The 12044-nt window shown below is 38.8% G+C and overlaps 1 protein-coding gene across 1 annotated transcript; it reads right to left on the reverse strand.

The window, feature by feature from the left end:
• Positions 1-4241: 4241 nt before the first annotated feature.
• On the reverse strand, positions 4242-6134 carry LOC110879559 (aldehyde oxidase GLOX1). Its single transcript, XM_022128032.2, has one exon. It carries the CDS (start codon positions 6090-6092, stop codon positions 4467-4469), a length of 1626 nt encoding a protein of 541 aa, XP_021983724.1. The 5' UTR covers positions 6093-6134; the 3' UTR covers positions 4242-4466.
• Positions 6135-12044: the final 5910 nt, after the last annotated feature.

A 12044-nucleotide genomic window follows, 5' to 3' on the forward strand; every position in this document is an offset into this window, starting at 1 on the left:
ATCCCCACGAAGGATATGCTTCGAACTATGGAACTCGAAAGATTACCTTTCGAGGTTCTTGCTGATCCTTCGATAGCTTTGTATTCGAAAGATGATCCTTCGGATCATCTATCGGATACTTCGACCAGACCTGCTGTGTATGGGTATAAATACCCATGCAGTGTAGTGTGAAAGGCAGACACCAAGAGAGAAACACTTAGAGAGCATTCTGCTGAAAACACACACACACACACCTGGAGAGTTTGCAAGTTAGATTTGTAAACATTGTGCTTGTAACCGAAACCTTCATACGTATTAATACAGTGGTGTTAATCGGTGAATCTTTGTGTGTTTGTGTTTGTTCTTGCTTCATCCCGGTTTGCTCGCTAGCTTGGATTCCGCACTCGCTAGTGAGTTTGTATAACAAGGTTTAGGTTTATTCTCGATCCTCCGAGAAAAGGGACCTACAATTGGTATCAGAGCCATGGTGCCCGATTTAGTAAAACTAACCATTTACTAAGTCACATGTGCTCTAGATCTGTGATTTTTGTGGGTTTTTGTTCAAGATGTAAAAAATGGTGAAAATGAGAAAAACTCAGATCTGGACCCGAATATCCAGATCTGTGATAAAACGAGTGTTGGGTTTTATGTTTTTCTCTAAAAACTCAAGTTTTCGTCATCAAAAATGGTGTTCAAGTGTTTTCGATTAAATCTGCTGTTTTACCCTGGTGTCTATGTTCTTGATGTTCTTCACATCTTCATGTTTTGAAAGATGTGAAGAACTTCGAAAGGTCAGATGGTTTTCGAAAGATCATTCCTTTAGTCGAAGGGTCAACTTAACCACTTTGAAAGATCAGAACCTAAACCTCTCGGTACTTCGAAAGGTCATCTTCATCAACCACTTTGAAAGATCATCCCTTTTCAAATTTCGAAGGGTCAGATTAAAAAAAAAAAAAAATCGAAGGGTCACCATTCGAAGGGTCACCATTACCAAATTAACAACTTCGAAAGATCATATCTGTTACATATCTGTTCGAAAGGTTTGCAATTCGAAAGATCATCTCTATTCCTTAACAACCTCGAAGGGTCAAAACTACTTCGAATGATCAACAATTTCGAAAGCTCAACAACTTCGAAGGATGCCTTCACCTCTTGACGATTTCGAAAGATCAAACAGTGGTTTAGAAAGATCATCAGCTTTTTGAAAGGTCACCTTTGGTCGAAGCATCATCCTCAGATCTCGAAGGATGCTGTTTGGGGCTCGAAAGATTGAACAGATCTTGAAAGATGATGGTGCTGCTGTTGTTGTATCGAAGAAATTGAGAGAGGGAGAGATCAGAAGTAGCGGCTGCAATTATGTTTGAAGCTGGTGCTGGGTATCTTCGAAAGTAAACGAAGACTGTGAAGAATAGCGGCTTAACATTTTTAGGGTTGTTTGACTTGTGGGCTCAGTGGATCAAGGAATTTAATTTTCTTTGTGGGCCTTGTTTTTCAAACATAGATCTTTTGGGTTTCAGTACACTCTTCGTGGGACCATAACCCACAAGTCTTCATGGGAATATATAAAAATTTTGAGCCATTCATTTTTAAAACTTAAGTCATTGTAGACTTAAGTATTAGTGGGACAATTTCTTTTATTTTATTTTTAAATCTTGTGCCCACTAATTTTTTTTAAAAAGGAATGGTTGTTGGTTTGGACCCAATTATGTGACTACACAAAAGTTGGAACTCTTAAATTTTGGGCCATGATGTAGCTATTTACTGGGTCTATTATTTTTGGATGTTGACAATGATGAGACATGGAGTCGTGGACCCGTCTTTATTCGTGAGTTGCATAGTTGGGTTGAGGTTTGGTGAAGTTGATCTGAATCGCGCTCCTAATATCAAGGTCAAAATTCGTATGGGTTTTGGGAGCGTGCGGGATGATGCAGCATGATGAAAACAAGAGATGATGAAAACTTGATGTTTGAAAATTGTGGGGTAGTCACGGTTACCGATGCAAATGGCAAAAATGGTAACGCGACTATTATGGGCCAAAAACAACACGATATGTTCGCTTCCGCGCATCAGTATTTATGATTGTTACCGGTTATTCGGAAATGTTCGAAAGGATTTTGTTTATTGTCATATTCTCGCATTTGAAGACGAACGTATGAACCTGGAACGTCTATACCGGTCCTAACGAGTTCACAAAGTCTTTGGTCTTTGGGGGGATACAAGTCAGATCCTACGGGGTACCAGGGGACGTTCTTATTCAACTAGTTTATGCAAAGAAGAAAGTCATGTTCGTGAATTTTCGGAATCGAGAACATTCAATGAAGATTGATGACAGTTCCGCTCAGTGGAGGGAATTGGTGAACATTTGACGACAGTTTCTTTGAAGTGGAAAGAATCTGTTAAGGTTTAGAGATTTTACCAAAGAAATGGGGGGATAAAAATTTCCAAATGTTGAATTTCTTCGGTAAATTTCTAAACGCAATCACAGGTGGTAGAGTTGTGATTTTCTGGTGATTCAAACGGTTCAGCGTGGAATGTTTTGCACAGACGCTTGAAGATCAAGACTTGATGCAGTTGTAAAAGAATGGAACCCTTATCAAATGCCGGTTGGAGTATTGGAAGATCAGCGGAAGATCGGTCAATTGAGCCTTTTGAGGAAATTGCACAACACTCAACACGGATGCGCGTACTCTGAGGGGGAAATCTTATACAATGAGCATCAAGATACTACCTACCTGGATCATCGGTCAAGGGGGAATTTGTCAACACAGAGAAGATGAATACTTGACTGAAGATTGATTGCAGTTGCATTTTCAGCATTCGACAGCAACGGACAAGGGGGAATTTGTTGATGCAGATTTTGTGTCCGATGCTTGTCGAATAGATTAGTTATTATTTTACGCTGAATTTGTAATAGTTAGTGAAACGGTCTATCGAACGTGTATAGACCCGCTCGTTTGAAGTGGTCAAACGAGAGGGTTATTCGGTTGACCGTGTGTGTTTGCTAGACAAATTATGGTTGTATATGTTGGTGTCGAAGGATAAGGCATCGAAGGATTGTGTATCCTTCGATGAGCTCGAAAGATATCCATCGAAGGTTGAAGATGGACCTCGAAGGATATGGCATCCTTCGAGGTATGTGTGTATCTTTCGAAAGCTGGATGGTCGACAGATGATCTATCGACCAGTCAGTTTAATCCTTCGACCGTGCAACCTGTGTTTGGTATAAATACCAACACCTTGTCATTTGCAACATAAGAGTGAGAGCACAAGTGTGTGCTAGAGAGTGATAGGAGGTTTGAGTCCTCACCGGGAGAAATCACCACTTGATTTCTCCCTGGATGTATACTTCTTTGGTATTAGTTCGGTTGTCATGTAACCGGGCCGACTTGTAATGTTTACTACCGGATTAATACAAAGTTTGTTTGTTTATCATCTCTCTTATCTCTTCCATCTGTGAACATAAACATAAAATCACGGTTTCGGTCCCGAAACCCGGACCTACATGTCTTTAGCGTACTAAATGAAACTCTATCCGAAAATTCCCAACACATTATACCGATTAGTTGTCGGGCTGGGCAAACGAGGTACAAGTTAATATCGCTATTAGGTTCAACAAACAAACCTCACACCGTGCTGGGAGCTGGGCGTGAACTTTCGACCTTGACTTTATATCAATGATGATAGACATTGATACGGGGCACAACAACTTACAACTGTCAAGTATTCGGTACTACACAGTTTAGTAGCTTAACCGTGGGTTAGCTACCCATGATATGTTTTAATAAACTAATGTATTTAAAACTTACTTACCTTTAAAACAGAAACTGTGAACTCACCAACCTTTGTTGATACACTTGTGCATGCTTTGCAGTTTACATTAGGTACAACATGGGTGCTTGCATCATTTGTAGTATCGTCACTAGCAATAGACTATTGGCTTTCCACATGTGGATTTTGAGGGTGTGACAATCTAGGTATGGCCTTTCCATCACAAATGAAGTTTTTACCATGTTAGAAAATACTGATTATAAAAAGTCTTTACAATAAATTAGTAAGTTGCGCAAAAAATGTGAAGTAAATATTTATAAATCGATTAAAAGCAATTTAGAAAAAACGTATAGAAGAATTAAGAAACAACTATTTAAAAAATTAATACAGTTGAATAAAACTTATGGCGGAATCGAGATAATTGTATTAAAAAATTAACAAATTTGCTTCGGAGGTGACAAAGAACCAAAGGAAACTATGCTAACATTTATGGCTACGCTAGAAATGTGACCTGCTGATTAGATCTTTTAGTTGATAGGAGAGGTAACGATTTCATGAATTGGCAAACAAACAATCTCGATATGCCAATTTATTAGGTCACATATACAATTGAAATATATCAACAACAAATAAATGTTCCCAAAGGGAAAAACTTGAAAATGAAATAAATAAACCATAAACAACTGCGGGAGCAAAACCACTAGTGCTTTGGATGATGTTTATCGTTGCATTCGGACCCAAATGCCCGAGCTTGGAATTTCTTTATGAACCACATACAGTAGATAATGACCCGCGGGTGCAAAGTTACCCGATGCAGGTGCCGTCACACCTACTCTATAGGTAGACCTTCCGAGAGCTTTGGTAGAGTTAGCGCTGTCGAGAACCAACAACCTTTGATTCATAGATAACGAGTGTGTGTTAAATGAAGGAGACACGATTGTCACGCTGACCGAATTCAGATCTACAGGTCCTGGTACCGTAAATGTAACAGCGATCCGTTTTCCATAGCGTATCTTAGTTTTAGTCTTGGGTGATAAAATCCTGGGGCGTGAAGAAGAAGAGCTTGGATCCAAATAAGAAGGAGAAAATGCCTCCAGGCTTAGTTCGGTTGGATAAAGCACGTTGGTGAACACATATTTGTCGTGAGGGTTGCTTCCACCAACAAGAACCCGACCATCTCGCAGTAGGACCGCTGTGGAATGGTACACTCTTGGTTTTGTGCTTGGATTTTGCACCTCAAATCTAGACCCAATTTGGTTATCAGGTCTATAAGTTACAGGGCTGAGAACGGGGTTCCTACCAAGCTCCCACCCGGCAACCCCTGCTGAGGCACCGTTGATGATCAAGACATGGCCGTTGGGAAGCAACAACATGTCACCCATGACTCGAGCCAAAGGCATTGTTTCCATGACCCACTGAGGATTGGGGTCGGATATTCTAATCCGCCCGCAGGTATCTAATGCCCCGTCAAATCTTCCATTATTTGCATTAGCAAATGCTCCTTTGGGCGCGCCCCCACAAACCAACACTTCAACGGATTCGGCAACCCCCTCTTTCATTCTCAAAGGGAGTAGTACCGCAGAGCCAGTGCTCGGGTAGTTCCTTGGTTGCCCGCCGGGCATTGTCGGGTAGGTCTTGACAACTTGGTTCTTAGAGTAGTTGAATAAAATGGCACGGTTATTGGCGAAAACAAACAAGTTCCCGTCTGGATAGAGAAACACAAATGGGTATAAATTATTCTCAACATTGGGGTCATTCGTCTGGACCAAAAACGGAAAGCTGGGAGAGTTCTCGGTGGCCGACATCTTTGGGTAGAATTCATAGTTAAATGCCTGACGACCGCCGATGATAATTTGTCGCCCGTCAGGCAATAGGTGATTTGTTGCATACCACCTCTGTTGGTTCAACCCATTTGATATCTCTTGCCAGTCACATGTGGCACATGATTTATAAATCCTGACCCTACGGTAACCGTCAGCCCATCCTCCGGTCTGGACTAAGCTGCCGTCAGGCATTAATGTTCCTGAAGAACACCATACGTTGGTGAGCACCATGAGCGGTCGTATAGTATTGGAACCGACATCATACTCGACGGAGTGGGCAGAGCAGTCGGTGGAGTTAGGGCGGCACTTGCCATTTGGAAGAGAGATGTTGGAGATTCCAAAGTCGGTACGATCATACATTACAACACGGTCGTTGGGAAGGAGCTGCATGTGCATGGCTGAGATGCCAATGCTTGGGAGGAGGACGGACCATGATCCACCAGCAGCAGCTGGACACAATGGGGCATGAAGGAGGAGGATAACTGAAAGGAGAAGATGGTGATAGAGGAGGGTGCTGGTCATGATATTTCCAGTTGATGTTTGTTCTTTCTTTTTTTGGATTGTTAGTCAGGTTATTGTGTGTGCTGGATATGATGTGATGATGGAGATTGCTCCCTTTAAATACTAGTTCATGCACTCCAAAGTCAATGAGTTAAATATATATAGTTTCTAGTTCCGTTAAAAAGTTAATTTGTATCTTTCAACATGTTAATGCTATGTTTGTTGGTGTGTAGTATTAAAATCATTAAGATGTTGGGTTCAGTTCATCAGCTTAATCATTGACCTTAGAAGTAATGATTTATGTAAAGTCAATTTCAGTATCATTTGTATAAATAATATCATCTGCTTATTCTACAAGAATAAAATCAGAATTTGTTAGGTAAGGTTAACATTCTTGATCCTTAATCAAAGATATGATATATGTACTTAATTAATTAACATTGTCTTATAGAGATTATCGTTTAATTTTTAACTAACAGCTCTTTGAACAGGGTACGTTCTAGGAAAGTCAGTAGGACTTGGTGGCTTTAGAGGAATAAAAGAAAATTAATGGATCTTGTTTTATTGATGTTGTTGTGCTTGATTATGTGGATTTCTTATCTTACCAACCACTGCTATGAATTAGAACATTGATTACATTAGCAAATCATAAGCCAACACCACCATTTGCAGGTTACGTATATGAAACTATAGATTTTGAGCATACAAGTTGAAGTGATGTATAATGCATATTGCATTAAGAGGATTTGATGTACGTGTAGCGACTCTGTAATTTTAGTTAGTTAAGCTAGTTATTTTTGCTCTAATACAAGACGAATGTTTCTGTTTATATAATATTTGAGGCATACATGTATTTTAATACATTACCTAATTAAACTAAACCGATGGATAACGAGATGCATGTCCCTTATAAAGGGAATCGAGTGTATGATCATGTTTATTTGGTAGGTATTGGTAATTTGGTGGTGTTTGACATTTGGAACATTTCTTTTAAATTCTAATTCTTTGCTGAGGGATATTACAGAAAATGAAATTATGGATACATGCATAGTGTGTCCGTGGAACATTATATATGAACTAGCAAAACAACGTGTGCTATTATTGTGATTTAAAATAAAGAGGTTTGCTTCCTCAAACTCCAACGTAATAAACAGTATCATTAGATTATTATCATTCCCATTCCATACCCAACAACCACCAATAACAAATTAATTGTTTTCTTTCTCTTCCATGTTTTATAAGAAATGACAAACTGAGAAAAGGAGGAAAAAACCAAAGAAAAGAAGATAGAAGGGATTGAAAAAGAGTCATAACCCATTAGGGACGCATCCTGTTTATTAACTTAGTGGTATATTTTATAACCAAAAGGTAATTAGGAGTTTAAAATTCTATAATGTCTTTCGGTGTATTTATCGTAAAAAATCAAAGAACTAATGTTAAAAGGACCATCTCAAAGTATATCAAACTTGCATTAGATAAAATCAATGAGCGTCAGTTTTTTCTCGGCAGGTTCATTTATAACAATCCGTTGTTATAAAATTTAAGGTCAGGTCACGTAATAAAAGTCGATATCATAATAAAAGTATATTGTCACATGGAAAAACACATGAGAAAAATATTATATGTTGGAAAAACACAATCACTTATGAACCTTTGGGTTTAAAAAGGTGGGCCTTCTTGGTTCATTGGCCAACTTCGTGTGATGTACATGTGGCGAAGGTGAACCTTCGTTTGGATAAGGTCACCTTCGCCTCTCATTAACTGACCTTTGTGGAGACTTCGGTATTTCGGTATAAATACTGCATTTGATCATTTTATGAACCAAGAGAGCACATTCAGAGAGTATTGGTGCATTATTGTGTATTCATGTACTGTTACTCTGCTGAAATCAATACAAAGAAGCTTTAAAGTGATATTCAACTTGTTATTGGTGTGTTCTTGCTTTGGTTTGTATGCAAACTTGGATTCCACACTTGTTTGTGTATTAAATAACAAGGAAAAGGTTCTCTAAGAGCATTCTAGGGATCTCCAATTAATTTTAATGTTGATTATTAAACTAAAACATAATCCAGTTAAGTTAAAATATAATCCTATTCCAAAGGCTACATTCCAGTGGCTATATTACAACGGTTATATTCTAGTGGTTATAAAGCCACTTCGTCTTGCAACCCACGTTTCATTTCTCAATTCACATTTCACTCCAAAGACCATATTAATTTAGAGATTTGGGTAGGGGGTTATTCAGATTGAACCGGCAAGACCTTCGATCGTCGACACTTAAGCCTCCACGCTCAAACCCTTCGCCTTCAAACCCTCAGGTGGCAAACCCCTTTTCTCTGGGCAGTCTACGGTTCTCAAATGGAAAACCCTTTTCCTCTGGCAGTCTATCGTCATCCACCTTCAAAGTCCTCCAGTCGTCAACTATCCGGATGATGCTCAAACAGATTTTACAGACATGAAGTTGAACTGGTTGTATGATTATACCTTTAATCAACTACTATCCGACAAATTATTAATTGGGAGGTACATTGTCCTCCAGTGGCAAACCGTCATCCTATGGCAAACCCCTATCTTACACAAGAAGTCCAAAGTTGGGCAGTAGAGATTGGAGATTGGACGGACGTTAAAGTGATTGTGACTCTGAGTCACTCTTTGGTTAATAAATAATGTTCTCTTTGGTTTAAGTAACTAGGTTATTTAGTAATGTTTTATCTGGTTTATGTAGTATCTTAATTTTAATTTATGTTACGCTTTATTTATTGTGGTTTACTTATATTTTCATTATTATCTTTAGTGTGAATTGCAAATTTTGTCCTTTATACTCTTTTTCAGGCACTGTTCTTTATCTTTAAAATTGACGAGTTTTGTACTTATTGTTTCAAAATCTTGCACGGTTTGTCCTTTGGGCCTAACCAAGTTAGTTTTTAACGCTAAATGAGATTATCTGTATGTCACATGAGGGTACTTTTGTAATTTTACCTATTTAATTGCAAAATAAAGAAATAAAATATATAAAAACTCAAACAGATACTCTCTCTCAATACCCTTTCTCTCTCTATACTCTCTCTTTCACCTGCTCAAAGTTAAACAAATCCCTAACTCTAAAAGTTTCAACAGTCACAAACAATTCAACATATTCGGTAACACCTTACCATCCTTACTAGGTCTGTTGTTGCGAATTTGGGTGAAGAAGCACCATTTCCAATCTGTTGTTCATTGAGATATTTTGACCTTTAAAGCCACTGCACGCACATACACCAGATCTAGAACCTTATCCGATCGTGGTGGTGGCCGGCGACTTCATTTTGGAGTGGTGCGGTGGGTGGAGGCGGTAGATGTGGTGGTCGACAATTTCGTTTTGGAGTGGTGCCGTGTGGGTGGTGGTTGCGATGGTGGTGTGGGGTGAACGGCCTAAAATTGGACTCCCTTGGTCCAAATCGGTAGAATCCAAGGGTGTAGAGGATGAGTTAACACCTGTATCGAGTGGGGGGATGTCCGATTCATCCAGATTTGTGGGCAATTTCACAAGATCATGTAACAGAGAGCTGTTGAGGAGTTACATGATATGCCAAATATTTGAAATTTGAATGTTTAATTTCTTTGACTAATTGTTTACATTTTGCACTGGCATTCTTGACGGGTGTAGGTGGAGGTAGTCTGGGTGGTGGCAGGTTGTGATGGGTGGAAAGACCAAATTTGAATTGACAAAAATGACGCATTGTTCTTCGCACATGACCAAATTTAATTAAATAAACTAACTGGGTTAGGCCTAAAGGACAAAACGTGTATGATTTGAAAGCATAAAGTACAAAACTCGTTAATTTAAAGACAAATGACAATGTCAGAAAATAGGTATAAAGATAAATGACAATACTTGAAATTCACTCTTATTTTTAGAATTGTTATTGTACTTATTTAAATTCAAATGTACTTTTCAATTTTATTAATACTAATAATAAGATCTAAGTAAAAGAGTAATGATTAATAAATGAATGAGAGATGAAACCATTACAGTGTATAGTGAAAGTAAGTGAAAGTAAGTGGCTTATTGTGAGCCAGTGTTTGTGGCTTGTTGATGAGCCAGTGATCTGGCAGACATTTTACGAGGTGACAGTGATCAATTTCAGTTTTTGCTAATTGCAGTGAATCAAATACTGTATCAATTTGAAATTTAATGTCTGTAGGTCCCTTTTTCTCGGAGGATCGAGAACAAACCTAAACCTTGTTATACTAACCCACTAGCGAGTGCGGAATCCAAGCTAGCGGGCAAACCGGGATGATGCAAGAACAAACACAAGAACACACAAAGTTCACCGATTAACACCACTGTATTAATACGTATGAAGGTTTACGGTTACAAGCACAATGTTTACAATCTTGTTTGCAAACTCTCTAAAGTGTGTGTGTATGTGTTTTTCAGCAGAGTTTCTCTAACTCTCAATGTGTGCATCTTTTTCACACTAACACACTGCATGGGTATTTATACCCATACAAAGCAGATCTGTCCGAAGGATTCGACAGATGGTCCGAAGGATCATCTGTCGATGACAACGTGTCCGAAAGATCAGCATGGACATCGAAGGATCATCCTTCGATGCCTAATGGTCGAACCATGGTCGAACCATATCTTTCGAGCACCTCGAAGGATCAGTTGTATCCTTCGAGGCTATCCTTCGATCCAGACAACATCATGTTGTCCAAGTCAAACTAGGAGGATAGTTTACTTGGTCAACTTACAGACTGACTTAGGACATCGTTTTTATACAGACCGAATACAGACAAAGTACAGACACAAGTGCACCAACAAACTCCCCCTTGGCTGTAGCTTTGTCTTGATCTTGTCTTGATCTTCTATAGATGTAGACCTGTCTTGAACTTCTACGGTCTTTGGTCTTCGAGTTTCCAAAACTCTGATGTCCTTTAAGATCTTCATAGTCGGAGGATCTTCAAAGTCTTCACGTCTTGAAAGCAGAGAGTGTACCAACAAACTACCCGTATTGTGTAGGAAGTGTGTTGACAAACTCCCCCTTAACATAAGCTCCCCCTTGAGTTATGCTCGTGAAAGGACTTTATCTTTATGAAGAGAGATCCTTGTGGTGTTGATGATGGCCAGCGGCAACTCTATCATCTTCATCTTTTGAGCGCCTTCTCGTCGTGTCTTCATCCCGAAGCTTGTCATCGACCATGTTCTCCTAGCCTTTAGAATCTGCACATGCAAGAAATCTAAACGCGTAATGAGAACAACTGCTTGGAATAGATAGTATAACCAAGAGACACACGAATGACCATGTCATAATCAAACACCGTCCGACAGTTTGAAAGTTTAATAAATTTGTCAATTTTAGCCTTTAACTTTCAAAACTTGCAAATTTCGACCGTTTATGAAGATTTAGTCAATTCGGTTTTCGTTCAGGTTTCAGGTAACGAAGACTCGAGCTCCAACACCGTACGATCGAAAATAAAGTAGAAAGAAAATCTTTTTGGCTTTTATAAAGTTTATATTAAAACACACCTAAAATCTTTTTGGTATTTTTGAAGGTAAAAGACAACAATTTTAAAATCTTTTGAGTGTTATCAAACGACATCACCGCTAATGTCGTGCTGATATGCACCAAACGACGAAACTGTTTAAAAGAAAAACAATAAAGGTTAAGCAGTAAATAAATATATACAAACATTCTTTTTGCGAGTTTCGAGGGTAAGAGAATCATATCAGTGTACGGTCATGCCAAAACACTCTTGTTGTTCAGTTAGTTGATATTAAGATAAGCATCCTATAACAATTATCGGTATTGTTGTCCACTTAAGCTCAGCTTATCAGATGTAATCATGTTTAGAGGATACGTTAATGTATGATTTATACTTACCGACCGGTGTTCATCCACATCACGACACATTCCCGTATCAAGGTATGCACGAGAGTTCATCTTACCGGTGAGTATACCGATTATCATCTGTTTGACCGTATAAGTT

This window comes from Helianthus annuus, chromosome 9, assembly GCF_002127325.2.
Source record: "Helianthus annuus cultivar XRQ/B chromosome 9, HanXRQr2.0-SUNRISE, whole genome shotgun sequence".
Classification (NCBI taxonomy): Eukaryota; Viridiplantae; Streptophyta; class Magnoliopsida; order Asterales; family Asteraceae; genus Helianthus; species Helianthus annuus.